Source organism: Acanthopagrus latus, chromosome 9 (assembly GCF_904848185.1).
Source record: "Acanthopagrus latus isolate v.2019 chromosome 9, fAcaLat1.1, whole genome shotgun sequence".
NCBI lineage: Eukaryota > Metazoa > Chordata > Actinopteri > Spariformes > Sparidae > Acanthopagrus > Acanthopagrus latus.
In genome coordinates this window covers 11,109,439-11,124,716 of record NC_051047.1, presented here as the reverse complement: position 1 = coordinate 11,124,716, position 15,278 = coordinate 11,109,439, and the positions used below count along the sequence as shown (strand labels likewise).

The window sequence follows — 15,278 nt, the reverse complement described above, 5'->3', positions numbered from 1 at the left end:
TTGCATTTTATGGGCAAAATAATTTAGGCCACGCCCATCCGGTTAATCCTGCCGAGAGAAAATTACTTCTGTGAAAAAACTCAAATTAATCCTGCTGAGTGGTAATAGATTTGATGATGAAAAAACAAATCCTGCACAAAAGAAAAGTCCTGCTGTGACAGTAAAAAGCTCTATTATTAGTATTTTCAAATCACATTTTTTTAATTGTAATTTCCAAACACAAACAGAATTAAATAAACAAATATTAGAATACCATGAATTGTCACAAAATATTTTAATGTATTTACTTTGAGGCGGGTTTGGTCCTACATATATTGAAACTCATCCCCATTGGTGAACCCCTGTGTCTAAATACACAAACCTTTCTATCCTTTCCACAGCTCTGGCATCGAGCGGCACAATCCCCATCACTTCTCTGGATGGCAGTAACCTGCTGTTCGCCAACACCTCTGCTGGTAACACGCCCAGCCTGGTCACCACGCCGCTCTTCCTGAGCCCCCAGAACCTGGGGCTGCTCGCCAGCAACCCCGTCAGCCTGGTGTCGGCGGGGGCGGGGCTGCAGGTCACTGCCGATCATCAAGCCACCACGGCTGCTGTGCCTGTGCAAGCCTCGACCATTACCACTGCCTCCAAGGCTCAGTGAAGCCAGTCGGGCTGCAACCTGAATTAATGGACCTATTTCTTATGTCGTGCACTACTCCTATCACACCACGTAGGGAATAGGGAGGTTGTTTGATATAGGCTCTGCGCTTCACTAACCACCCCACATTCTTTCCATTGTATCTATCATTATTTAATCCTTTTGCTGCCACCAAAAAGAAAACAGCCTCGAATGAGGTTGGGGTTGACTTTTTTTTTTTTTTTTTTTTTTTAAAGTTTGTTTCCTGTCTTTATGATTCTTGGATGGGTTTTTTTCCACAAACAGTTGCCAGATGGACACTGTTGTTGGCCTGCCGCTCCTCATGAACCTTGACAAGTGTCCAGGAAGAAAAATATCCTTGGCACCATCAAGCTGTTCATATTTTGTACATATATATATAAATATATATATATATCCTCCTATTTCCAGGTCAGAATTTTGTCTGAAATACTTCTAACCAAAAACTTTAGGATTTTTCTCTTTTAACATTCAAACTAAACTGATTTACTACTAATTTCACAATACTCATCATCACTAATGGGGTTTTGTGTGTCACCCCATCTTTAATTATCTCTTCCTTTTTTTTTGACAGGCCTTGACGTAAAATCATATCAAAGTTATATTGTAGAGACTTTTTTTTTCTTTTATCTTTGCTGTCTATATTTTTTGACATTTTCAGAACTTTGTAAGTCTAATATAAGTTAAGATTTAACTATCAATTTTTAATCGTGGTTATAAGGCTTTAAAAACAAGTAATAAGTGGCCGATATAAAGGTTATCATTGCTTTAAGGGTCAGAGGGACCAGGTGTGTCCCTCTGAGTCTCTCTTTCTGGAAACACTGACTTTTACATTTCGCTGTGGTGGTGATGTAGCTGCCGAGCACTTGTAAAATGACGTTCTGGGTGCGGATTCTAGACACTGATAGAAAACATTACATTGAGAGCTTTAAAAAGAGCTGCAGACATGCAGTCCCGTGTCCGATTTAAGGGTGATTTCTTTTGGATGGAGCTCCATTGGAACTGTATATTATGTTTGGAGGTAGGAATTAGAAGTCTGCATGTGTTGTCTACAGCTCAGGCAGATGCTGAGAGTTCAGTAACTGCATGATCCACGAAGCTCTGCGGCTGACTGGTCTGTCTTTGGGGGAGGACTGGTCAGGAGGCGTGGCCATCGTACCAAATGTATGGTGTCATTGGCTAGATTGGGTTATTGTATTGTGTTTTCTGTTTTCTTTTTTAATGGTAGTACCGTCATATCTACTTGTGCACAGTATCTGTACCAAAAAACTGGATTGATGAGCTGCAGTCTGCCTGTTTTGGGAGGAATGAAATTCTGTCTTTCTTTTTTTTTTGTCTGCAGTCATGGGACTGGCATACGTACTTTAAGATATACCAAAAATATTTGTTAAAATAATTGCTGTTTGTAGTCGGTGTAGCTTAGTTGAGTCAATATATTTATGAGTACAGAATCTCTCTTAATTGTCAACGGAATATAGAAATGCAATATTTTGATGATCATTTTCCAAAGATGACCTTTGTTTTTAATTTGACCAAGTGTCTCATAGCTCAACGTTTTGATTGGCAGCACAACTAACCAAAAATGGAGGGATTGGCAGGTTGAGGCATGAGAGAGTAGTTTCCTTTTACTCTTTATGAATTATTTTCTTGAATCACCGGGGCCCTCGCCCCAGCGCTTGATCCTGGTTTTCTTTTAGGCATTTGATGGCTTGTTTTCATCTGTTGTGGCCGTTTTGGTAGCAGTTTTGGACTTTTCTGACCCATAGAGGAAAGGTTCTGTTTTTTGGTTTTGTACTAATATTCAGCCATAAAACAACAGCTTGAACCAAAGTGGTTTTCCTCAGTAGTTGCTGTGCCTGTCCGAGCACAAGTTGCCGTTCACACGATCTCTCTTCTCCACACTGCTGACAAATTATTTTCCTCCTCTTCTTCTTCTGACACCTTGGTCAGTACCCAATAATTTTCCCGATTCGGTGCTGCTGGATAAAGGATCACAGAAACTTAGCTTTAAGAACCTGCTGCTGAATCTCCTGCTGGAGTTGAGCTGTTAAGAGGCCTGCATGCTTTGCTATAGCTTTATGACTACATCCTGTGGAAAATCAGGTTTTGTAGTTTCGACCCTCTCGCCTGGAGGGCTCACCTATGTAAATGCATAGTTGTGATCATCAGATAACATTCTACACCTCCTCTCAGCGCCGCCATTTTGAACCAGCATGTTAGGAAACAATGTGCTGCTCCCTAAATCATTATGTGGACTATTGTTCAAACCTGCCCAATTATCTAAGTACTGTTATGTGCTACACATTCAGCTAAACCCCACATAAGAGTAGCATTGTTCTGCTACTTCCAAATAACAAAACGAGTGGACTCACTGAGACTATGAGCGGTGAGATTTGTCCACGTTCTCCTGTAGTGTACTTTTTTTCTGTTGTTAATTATTTTGACTGAATATACCTCAGCAGCACTTAAACACAAAGTTCACCTTTAGACATTTCAGTGTATAGAACGGTGTAGAATGTACAAGTACTGTCTGGCTCGCCATTCAAAGTTTATACTGATGAACCATACGTAGAAACCATACATTAAAGGACAACCTACTACTGCTATTTTCTAGTACTACTATTTATGGGGTATTTCCAGGTTTAAATGTTATTTTGAGATCCTTCTTGCCAAAGTAAAAGCCTTTCTCTTGCAGCTAGGCGGGTGTCTGGCTACTCATGTTGCTGGTTTCCCTTGTCTTCAAGGCCACAGCGGGCCGACAGGGCTCAGTCCTATTCCAGTGCTGTATGTAGTTACTAAAGAGTCGAACATGTGCTAGCAAGAGGAACCAGTTGCCATCGGCACCATAGGATGTTACTGAAATATTTATCTGAGGAAAGACTTAAGAATTAGAGAAACAATCTTTTCTTAATTCTATACATATAAATATATATATAAACACTTGTAAGATATTCATATTTTATATTTGAACCAGTATGTTATCAAGACTGAATGTAGTGTTTATCATGCTTACTCAAAAGAAAAGAAATCTCCCCTAAATCTTCCTTTTTATTATTGCAAACTAGCAATTTTTTTTTTTTTTAAACTGTCATGACCAAAAAATGAGAGATGAAACCTGAGATCACGCCTCGGTGCAGCGTGAGCCGCTGACACGTGTGTGTGTGTGTGTGTGTGTGTGTGTGTGTGTGTGTGTGTGTGTGTGTGTGTGTGTGTGTGTGTGTGTGTGTGTGTGTGTGTGTGTGTGTGTGTGTGTGTGTGTGTGTGTCTGTCGTATATCTGCGAGGTCTCCTCAACAGGAGGGGCTCATTCAGGCGCTCCTCACTCTGAAGCATCTGATCTTAATCTTTTAATAGTTTTGTTTTAATGTTCTGTGTTGTTGGAGTCGTTGTGGACTTGATTTGTTGTGCTGTCTTTAACAATCATTTGATTATTTTTTTTAAATATTACTTTATGCCTTTAATTGTTTTGTATAGTGTGAGAGGGCACGATCACTGGCTTTCTTAGTTTGACAAAGAAAATTAACATTATCATTTATGCCTTATTGTTATGTAGAAGACATGAGCATTGTAGCATTGTTGTGTGTGTGTGTGTGTGTGTGTGTGTGTGTGTGTGAGAGAGAGAAAAGAACGAGAGCTTGAGCTCACCTGGTGCATTGTTTTCACTGAAACAATACAGTGTGCTTTGGGCATTTTTGAGCATGGTTCAGTTGCTACCTATGTCTGTTAGGTGTGACTCAGACAGGTTGAGGATACCTGTGAGAAAAGCTTTACTAATAATTCCAGCAGGTGGGTGTGTGTGTGTGTGTGTGTGTGTGTGTGTGAGAGAGAGAGAGAGAGAGAGAGACAGTGTGGGTTTAAAAGGAGATAATAGGGAGGGCAGTCTGCATACTATTGTGGTGCATTTTTTTTCCCCATCTTCCAGCGGATGTTTGAGAGTGATTTTTGAAAAAATGGTGAGATGTGAGCGTACTTATTTTTGTCTTAGTCCAGCAGGGGGGTCTCTACTGATTAATTGAAGCTTTTAAGCAAGCCAGTTTGTGAATCATAAAGGTAAAACTACAGTTTGTGGTCATTGTTGGGACTGTTTCATTTCTACGAATGAACTTCTAAACTGTCAGATGACGATCTTTATGGCTACTGACTCGGCTTTAATGGTTTATTTTCACGAAGGATCGTGAGATTTTGAGATGCAGAGCAGCCATGCATCAAGTTGTAGTATGTCGGCCCACCACACTGGTTCGCTGGTTTTTAACGTTGACAAAGAAAGTGCGGCACACCAGTAAGGCAAAAGGAGCTATTGTATACCTCATTTCTAACTCAAGACTGAGTGAAACCTGCTTTAATCTACTTAAGAAATAAAAATATTTAAAAAAGAAAAAAAAAACCACAAAAAATTGGTGAAAATACTCAAACTTGTGTCAGTGGAGAAGCCCGTTCATACCTGCGCTTCGTGAAGGGGTTGTGTAAGATGCCACCACAAGGGGGAGACAGAATACATACCAGTACCCATGAATGTCTGCTGCGTTTTTTTCACAATTCGGTGTTTATTATGCTGCACACTGATGTATTTCAGCATTGGATGGAAATTGTTTTTGTTCAAGTTTATTTTAATATATTCCTCAAACTTTTTGAGCATCCCTTCTTTAAGTTTTGACAATCCTGTTTTTGTATTATTTTGTTTGTTTTTCACCCTGACCAGGGGCAGGTATGTGCAAGTCTTCCCATGTAACGGTGTGCTGTCGCAGCCCGCTCTCGCTCTCTTGTGGTACCAACATTAACCAAAGACTTTAAACTTGATTGTATGTGAACAACACCGCCTCTCGCCCGTCCCCGCCTCACTGCTCAGCATCAAATCCCGGCTGCACGCTCTCACCAGAGCCCCTCCATTCACCTTGTAGACAGTTTGCTGTTTTATTGCATGCGAATGTGTATCCGCCCGGGAAAAAATAACACTCCGGCGTCGCGTTGGTGCTGCGGTTTCAGTGCCTGTGGGTGGGGATCCGAGGGGAGGGGTCGAACCAGGGGCTGAGCGGGCTTCTCTCCGGCAGACACACATGAACCAATCTGGTGGTAGCTGGGTGATGTTTGTTAATACACACTGAGGGTTAATCCTGTGCACACTGTAAATGCTCAGGACTCTGTATGTTTGTATGTCTTGAGCTGTTGCTAGGATGCCCCCCTCTTCCCTCTCCTCCTCCTCCTCCTCCACTCTTTCTCTCTCAAGGACTGTGGTGAAAATGCTGTTCCTGCCTCTCACAGTATGTCCGTCTCTTCCTCATCTCTACACTGTATAGTCCCAGGACATTAACCCTGTTGTCTCCAGGAATACACATCCTGCGGTTGCTAAAACTCACTGCTGTGTCCCCTCCTCCACCACCTTCTTCCTCCTCCTCTGCTCTGCCCTTTGACATCGTCTCTTCACTACAGACTCTGATCAGCTGTGACACTATGCATCATGGTCCGTCACTCTGCATGGACTGTGTCCCTTCCGGCTCAGACCTCCTGGCCGACGGGCTTCAGTGACACTTTGTTTAATGCTTTACTCCGAGTGAGGTTTTAAGGACCTCGCAAGCGCTATCCCAAAGCAAAAATCCAAATATTTAACTTTTGACAAATGCAGATACCAAAGATATCTCTCTGTCCTGTGTCTTTTTTCTCTCCCTTCCACCCTGCAGCATGTGTATTAAGAGACAAACCCAGCACTGGCTTTAGTCCTAGCCTCAGTAATTCCAAAGCTTAGATGTATATTTTGGTATATTTCTGAGAAAAAAAACTTGCGTGAAAAGCGTCTGTTTCTCGTTTGTTTGTCGTAATCTCTTTTTTCTGTCACAGCATGGAACTAATTGCAGAACTGTCTTACTCTTGGTAGGTTAAAGATATAGTATTTTTGTATGTTTTTTGGGTGTGTTATGTGTGTGATTATCAGTTCACAGCCCAAGTGACCATGGCTTTCAACAAGCAAGAAAAATGAGAGGAAAAAAAAAAATGAGGAAACGCCAACCATGTACATATAATGTCTGTGTAACTAAAGAAATGCATTCTGTAAAACATTTACTACTACTCACGTTGGAAGCTTGGGCTCATCTAAAGGAATGTGTCCTAGATTTTATTTACCCTTTTTCTTATACTGCAGTCTGATATTGAATTGTCTTCCCAGGACTCTTACTGTAAAGAGTCCTGGTTTCCATCATGGACAACAACACTGAGGGGACACTGCTCCGATCTGACTACAAGGAAAAAAAAAACAAAAAACAAAAAAAACAACAAAACAAAAAAAAAAAAAACAGAAAAAAAAACAACAAACAAACTGCCTCCAGTCACGGTGGCATAGAACTGAAAGATTGTGTAGGAGTTTTAAGTATGTGAATCAGGATACATAGTAGATTTTGATGCATTTGTCTGCTGTATTTTTGTTTGTTTTGTTTTTATACACATATAAAGATAATCTTTTACTGTTAATGTACAGTTCTCTTTTGTTGTAAACATCATTAAACCATTTTCCAAGTGTTTTGATATGTGCTTGTCTTTAATTGGTATCCACATAATGAAGTGTGATTAAATATAGCAGCCAAAAGCTCCAACCACTAACTTTCTATACAGTACCATTGTGCTGGTAGTCATTGTTAGCATTAGCACATTAGCCACTGCTGTGCTATAATTGCAGCCTCATGTTGCCTGTAGGCTAGCCTGGTTTTGTTATTGTGATGACAATTATGAAATATACACAAAAAACTTCAAATTATGTCCAAAACCATCAAACCAAATCTTGCAAGCATTGTCATTGTTAGCATTAGCACATTAGCAAGTGCGATGCTTAATTACAGTCTCATGTATGGTTAGACTGTTTTTTGATGTGGCTGATATGTAGCCTAAATGCAAAAATAAAAAGTTTTAATGTATATCTGAGAGTTAATAATCATTTTTCTCGACATACCTTAATTTGTCATTTTCCTTATCATTTGGTTTATGAAATATAAGAAAAACTGAAAAAAAGGTGCATCACAATAAACTGGAAACTAGGAAATGACACAACCAACAGTCTTAAACACAAAGATTAATTTACTATCATCAATGACGAAGTAAAGCAGAAAATCCTCACATTTGAGAAGCTGGAATCAACAAGTGTTTGACACATTTGGCTGCATTGCCATTGTTAGCATTAGCACGTTAGCTGTGCTTAATTACAGCCTCATGATGCTTTTATGTGGATAATAACCTGAAAAAGTGCAAAAAATAAAAGTTTAATGTACATCTTAAGAGCTTACATTTGAGTCAGCAATTATTGTTATTATAATTAACCAATAACTCTCATTTTCTTCATCATTTGGTTTATAAAATGGAAGAAATCTGTGTTTTTTGCGCAACCAACAGTCCCTAACCCAAAGGCATATAATTTACTGGCCTATAAAAGAAAAGCAGAAAATCTTTGCAATTTAATTTGATAAATTACTAGAACAATCAATTGATTGTTGAAATAGCTGCTGGTTAATCTTTTGATAAATTAATCAGCTAATGGTTTCAGATCTAATCAGCGACACAGAGGAGGAGGAGAAGGCAGGTTGGAGGACATCAGTGTGGAGACAGAGGTGGAGCATTGTGCCTGGCGTTCAAAGGTTCGTAGTCTCTGTCCATCCCCTCAGCTGGGCCTGGCTGTGAGGAGCAGAGAAGAAAGATTACAGCTCTGCACTGATTACAGCAGCAGCTCTCTGTCTCGCAACATCAGGAGGAAACAGGCTTTTGACCCATGATCATAGAAAGTTTATTTTTTTTTAAGATTTAGAGAGACCATGAGACCGAGTAAACCGTCTTACGTTTGGTGATTTCTTCTTCTTGCCAGCTTTTTTCTAGAGATAAACACGACATGATGACTGACAGTTTAGGTGCCAGAACAGGTGAGAATGTGACCTTTAAAAGTGTTCGTCAACAAAAGAAGGTGACTTACTTTTCTCTTCGAAGGCTCGAGCACCTGGTAGGGATCGGTGTCATTTGGTCTCATGAGCTCCTGGAGAGGAAAAATGACATTAGAAACATAACAGCTGACAGCAGAGCGAAACAACACACGGTCAGATCCCCTCACCTGGTAAACGACTCCATTAGGTTCCTGGTTATCCTGTGAAACAAAGGAAGGGAACGTGGGATAAACTGTATATAAATATACCATTTATAGATACCATATATAAATCAATAGTCAGTATGAAATTATCAGTATAGCAGTCACTGTGAAATGTGAATACACTGAAGAGATCGTGTGACTTACAGACACTTCAACAGGCTGGATGAAGGAAAACTACAGAGAGAGAAGAAAGAAACGTGATGAATGAATCCTGCATCTTATGGTTTATTACCGTCTTACTTTCACTCTGTTTTTTTTCTCTCATTCTTCCTTATTGTTTGTGGCAAGACACATTCTTAATACACTTTCAAAGGTGAAATTAATCTTCTAGTTGTTTAAATAACTGATTAATTTTGGCGAACCATCACGTTACAAGATCAAGATTTGCTCTTTTAAAAAAAAAGAAAAATCTGTTTTAAAGCATTGTAAATTAAATAAGTTGTTGGCTGGGCAATATAAGCAACGTGAAGATGTTGCTTTGTTCTTTCTTTCTTTTCGTTTTTAACTGTTTTATTGACTTCACCGTTATTCACAAAATAAGAAGAAAATAATTGTTAGTTGCAGCTGTGCTTTAAATAGCTGTCTGTTCAACAGTCAGACAGCTCGGAGCTGTTTTGATGATGTTAAAACAGAGAAAAACATGAAGAAGCCTTCACCAGAAAACTGATATTTTTACCGGTTATGCTTTACAATAAGGTTCACAAATATCAGAGTTGTTACTAAAGAGCGAATAAGGAATGACTCAGGAAATAATTGATAGTTAATTAATCGTTCATGAGCAATTCCGGAATAACTGTGATTCAAGGACTATATAGTAGATCTTGATGAGTTACTGGAGAACAGACTGGGAGATACCACATTAATGAATCATTAGATAATAATTACTTCATAAATGTCTGTGAGTCAACACACTGACTGTCTCAAGTACAGTGAGACATTATACTGAGTAGTTACCGTGTAGAATTGTTAAATACATATTACTTAATCAGTAATTATTATATTTATACACCTTCAAGTAAAGTGAGGTGTCATACTGAGTAGTGACCCACTACCGTATTTCCTGATTCAGTCTCTACCCACTCAGTAACTACTCACATTTTTGTATACCTTATTGTTAAGTCTTACCTTTTTACCTGTTACATGTCATGATTACAGCTATCAAGCAGCCAACGTTAGTAAGTCAGCTAAACACACCTTTTCTCTGAAGTACAACGCAGTAGCAATGATGCAATAAAGAATCAGAATCCCGTCCAGAAGGAAGCAGGTGACCGGCTCAGTGAAAAACACGTCTGCATGACAAACAGAGAGACATGTTTAACTGCAGGCAGATGCTGGAAGCAACTTAGTACATATACTCAATTCTGCATTTAAATCAATTTTTTTAAGCGCTTTCAGTGTTTCTGAGACCTTTCATACATTTTGCAAATTTTAACAAAATTATTTAAAAGTACATAAATGATAAAACAAGAAAATTAATTAAAACCTTTAAAAGGCTTTTATGTAGGAAAAAAAAACGGTTTTGGCATGTCATGAATACATTAACACATCTCAACATCTCTCTTCTATTCAAGTGCTCCAGGAAGTCATGACAATGAGCCAACTATGAGGCGTTGGTCAGTGCACAAAATCTGCTTATTGATTAATTTCAATCCCTACTCAAGCCCCTTTAAGCCTTCGTCATCTTCTAAAAAGTGACAAAATACTTGGGTACTTTCGAGCCTTTATCAGATAGGACAGCCAAGAGATTGACAGGAAATGAGGGAGCGAGAGTGGTGGAAGACACGCAGTAAAGGACCATCGGCTGGATTCAAACACAAGGCTGCTGATGACGACGCAGCGCGCGGGGTCGCCTGCTCCACCAGCTGAGCTTGACATGTTTAAACAAGTTGATATAAAAACAACATTTTAAAAAATACATACTGCATCAACTCTGCTGCAAGAGATTTTTCAAATTTCTTAGGAGAAAATTAGGGTATTTAAAACTTAATTGTACATTCACTTGTTAATAATAATAAAAAAAAAAACATTTAAAAAAACATTTCTCTGCACAACAAGTTTAGCACTGTGCGGTTTTCAAAGAGAGGTAACATTTACAGTATATGGTAATAATACAAAAATAGAAATATTGATTGGCTATATTCCAGTTATTGAATAAACAAGCTGTATGAAGCTAGAAAGGTGGCAGGGTCTGCCAACTATAAACAAAGTAAAACAGTATATACTGTGTTTTTCTTTGAGGTCAGATTGTTTCTAGTTTATTCAGTCGTGAAAGATTTTTCTCTTTTGATTGAAATGTCTTCCCCAAAAAAACACAGTGCACCTTTAAATAAATTTTCCCTAATATACTGCTGTACAATTACTGAAGTGAAATTTTGAAGGCAAGACAACTTAAGTGTTTAATTTGGAACTGGAAACGGAGCTTCAGCTGTGCAGTTGTGAGAGCTGGCTCTTAAAATCTGATGCTAAACTGGCTTTAAAAAGTGGAATGATAACAAGCAGCTGAAGGGAAACGTATGTGAGCGGAATGTGAGTATTCTATTGGGCATTTAATCACTGAACACATCCTCCACTACTGGGTGTAAGTAAGAATAATAATTTAAAAACAGAAATATTTAACATCAGTTGTTTCATTTTCCTTAGGCAATTATTGAGCATGGAGCTTTTCTCGCTAGAGTAGAAGATAAAACCTTATCTCGACCGATCAGTTATCAAATTCAAATGTTACAGCGCAAGAGACAGTCTGTTCAGATAAACAACAACAACATGAGATAAGATGCAAAAAACTGAAAAAGGAATGAAACAAAAAACATTTTTTTAAACATTAACTATAAAGATCCATATGAAACACATCAGATCCTATCAATGAAAGGATAAAGATTTCTCTTCTGACTTTAAGGAGAAACTCTACGTGAGTGAATCTGACGTACAGGATGTCCATTCAGCAAACTATGATGGAAAAAAGCAACATAGTGGGGCACATGAGAGAATTGAGTAAGACCCCAGAAACAGGAAATAAGAGACTACAGATGTGCAGCTCAGTGTGTTCAGCGTCTTCCTGTCTGTTTGGTGGGCTTGTTTATCTCAGCGTGCGGTTGGAACAGAAGTCATGCTGTGACAGTGAAGCCAGCGGTGGTGATTCTCTGAAGCTACATAACTTCCACATTACAATCTTGATCATCTAACGTTGCCTTGGGATGTAACATTTCTCTTGGTTTATTTTTATACTTCACTAGGGCAAATTGCGTAATGACAGTTAGTGAATGAGGAGGTTAAAAAGAGTGAACCCTCACTTTTATCAAAATGTTTGTCTCAGAAACTCTTCAGCTCATCTTTTCTGTTATCTGGTTTCATCCTTATTTATGTAAATTGTTTAAAACAAAAAGTGTTCATAACCTTTCCATAAAATTTGTGATAATCTTAGAGGAGCAAACACACTTGAATGCCTCGTTCTCTGAGTTAGATATTTAAATTGATGCCGTTCTTAATGTCTGGAACCTGCTCTGATTAGTTTAGTTAGGCACAAAACACCTCTACTTTTTACGCCTTCACAATTTCATCGAACGGAAATGTTCTTGGTTTGCTGTTTAATTTACATACATGGAAAACATTTACTTGTATTAAAAAAAAAATCCCCAAAACTCAGCCTGACATTTTTGATTGTTTAAAATCCTTTATCACTCGTAGGATTTAAAGGTGCACTATGTATTTTGAAGAAATTTTAAAAGAAGAGAGAGTTCCTAACATATTGATTTTCATGACTGAATAAACAAACTATCCTCAACGGACTTTATTAATGTTTGTATGACCCTTCTCAGCAGTGTTCTGGGGACCTTTTTCCCCTAAGAACAAACAATTTTTGAGTTTGTATCAACCCCTCATTAATATTGTAAGCATTAACTCTCTGAGTTTGATTTGATAACTACATAATGTTGCAATATGGATATATGAAGCACAGTGAAAGCAAGCATGTGCTGCCCAAACGACTGTACAGCACACATGAAAATATATTTTTTGTGTTTTGCCGTGTGATAAGTCATAAACAAGTTGCCTCCTCCAGGAAAATAAATAGCAAAACACAACTTAGAACATAAAGACAAATAACTCCAGCCATCTTAGTTCCTAGCCAAGCAAACAGCTCACGGCTGTAGCTTCATATTTCACTAACAAACATCACTCTTGTATTCATCATCCCAGCAGGACCGCAATAAGCATATTCCCCTAAATGACAAACTGTTCCTCTGAATTTTTCCTAAAGGTGCAATGTGTAAGAACTGTAGATGAAAACATACAAAAACTTAACTAAAACTGTCAACAGAATGTGAAGAAATAACGGTGCTGACGTTATGTCAACGATGTCCATGTGTTGTGTCGACAAGATATCTACTGATACTGTTAGCATGCTGACTAGCTAGCCCTGGGCCCTGCAGGACATCTTTCTGCCAGCGGTGCCACGCTCCCTTGCTTGTCCGGCTAACTAAGCTATCAACTCAACAGTAGCTACAGTCGTGGATGTATTATGAATACAGCCAGCAGCCGTCAGCTGTCACTCGGTTGATATGATTTTGCGGCAACCAAGTCTTACATATTGCACCTTTAAAAAGGAACGGCCTGCTGATAAGTCAGGTATTACAAACTCATGATGTCCAAACAAACATTGTTCAAATCCACACAGTTTTGTGTACAACTCTGCTGGAGACCCTGATGTTTTCGAAAAAATGCCAAAGTACACAGTGACTTTTGAGGAAATGTGCGTGACATCTAAAATGCTTCCATTTAGCGGTGTAATCGGGGCCCTGAATGTTTCCCTCAGTGTGAACAACACGTAGCTTTAAAGAAGAGCTGGAGCGAGCTGATGCCCAATCAAGATATCACACTGTCAGACAGCATGGAACAAGATGCATTTATCCACTTTTAAAAATCAACTTAAAGGTGAAACAAAAGGAGGAAACTGTGTGAAGGGGTCAGGGATGGTTTTTACTGAAGGTACATACTGTGTTTTGGTCGCTCTCTTCATTGGTAAAGCAAACACGTTAAACATTCCCTGATAAATGTATATTAGGAGGCTAACTGTTGCCAATTCACAATAAAAAATACATGTATATGAAATAAGATCAGCAGGTCAGAATCAACCCTGGTAATTAAAGGCCACAAGGTTACAAATATGCAGCAAAGTAGTGAAGTATATCAATTTGTCCCCCACAAACACACAGTATGGTGCGTTTCTGCTGTGGGAGTTGAATTTTTCTTATCTTCTTCCATCACAAATCGCTGCGGAAAACGAATGGTGGCAATTCACCTCTGGTGTTGTCACACGCAGAGGGAGATTATTTATTCATGCCAGCTTTCCTGTAATCCCTTCATCGCGATCAATCCGACTTAAATACATGACAGGACATGAAAGCGCTTTTTGATCATTTTGAAAATATTTTTTAACTACTACATGAAAGAGAAAGTCTGGGAAACATCAAATGAACAGAAACTTCCACTCATAAAAAAAAAACAACAACTTCTCAAGCTAAACCCAAAGGAGAGACAGGGAGTCGCATATTACTGTTCGCTTTATGTTGACGCTGCTTTGAATTACAGTCATCCACGTATGGATTTATTAATAACAAGACACAGATGATAAAATGGCAGAATATGAAGAACAGAACAAGCAAACTCCCTCTGCAAAATGCAACATTTAGGAGCAAGAAAATAGATTTTAGTTTTTGTGTCTTCACCAAACAGCAAACGTATGTATTTTTGTTTCCTGTGTTCCAAAAATAGACAACTGACAGCATCAGATGGAAAATATAATCACTGACTAATGTGTTAATTTCCCTGCCTCAGACATCTCTACTACTTTTTTCCATCAGATAAATGCTGTGCGGAAATTTAAAAAAAAGCTTGTCTCATCTCCTTTTGATTTGTAATGCAGAAAGGTGAGATAGTGGTGATCCCATGTTTACTGCTCCCTTCATACATGTTACCTCTCCAAAAAAGTGAGTGAACAAGTCATTTAAAGAGCAGCACACGGCGACTGTCTGAGCAGAGAAGGCCCGTGCCGCGGAAGATGACGAGGAATATCCAGATCAGGGCGTGGAACACAAAACGCACAAGAGCTTTACTTATAAATGAACACAGCATCAGTCTCTCAGCACCTGCTGACTCTTTCCCAACACCAGCCCAGATCACATATTCAAAAAAATCAGCCTTTTTTTCTGATTTTTGTCAACCTTAAAGAAAAGCTGCGTTGTATTTGCGTCACTTACTTGTACAGGAAACAGGCACCAGGAGCACAAACAGCACAATCACACCTGTCCTCACTACATCCATGACTCTCTTATTACTGTCTTTCTGTGTGTGTGAACAGGGTTGTCTCTCTCTCTCGTTCACTCCTGGTTGTTTTTTTTTGTTTTTTTTTCTGGCTGCCTCGTTCTGAGTCCCCCTCCCCTCACTCTGATCTGATCAGAGGAAGTGGCTGAACTCTCTACCTGCCAATGGACTGAGTCGCTGCCTGTGTGAA

General features: G+C 39.0%; 2 protein-coding genes across 14 annotated transcripts in view; one reads left to right on the top strand and one right to left on the bottom strand.

Moving 5' to 3' along the window:
• Positions 1-7,165, top strand: part of pou2f1b (POU class 2 homeobox 1b) — a 21,384-nt gene extending 14,219 nt beyond the window's left edge. For all 13 annotated transcript variants that reach the window (XM_037108752.1, XM_037108751.1, XM_037108750.1 and 10 more), the window contains one exon: positions 381-7,165. In XM_037108752.1, coding sequence (XP_036964647.1) covers positions 381-643 — 263 coding nt within the window. In that variant the 3' untranslated portion in view covers positions 644-7,165. The remainder of the gene's footprint in view (positions 1-380) is intronic.
• Positions 4,988-15,278, bottom strand: LOC119025318 (T-cell surface glycoprotein CD3 zeta chain-like). Its single transcript, XM_037108756.1, has 7 exons — positions 15,025-15,278; positions 9,965-10,059; positions 8,915-8,944; positions 8,735-8,767; positions 8,600-8,659; positions 8,469-8,501; positions 4,988-8,307 (listed from the first exon to the last, which is right to left on the bottom strand). Exons 1-7 carry the CDS (start codon positions 15,086-15,088, stop codon positions 8,227-8,229), a joined length of 396 nt encoding a protein of 131 aa, XP_036964651.1. The 5' UTR covers positions 15,089-15,278; the 3' UTR covers positions 4,988-8,226.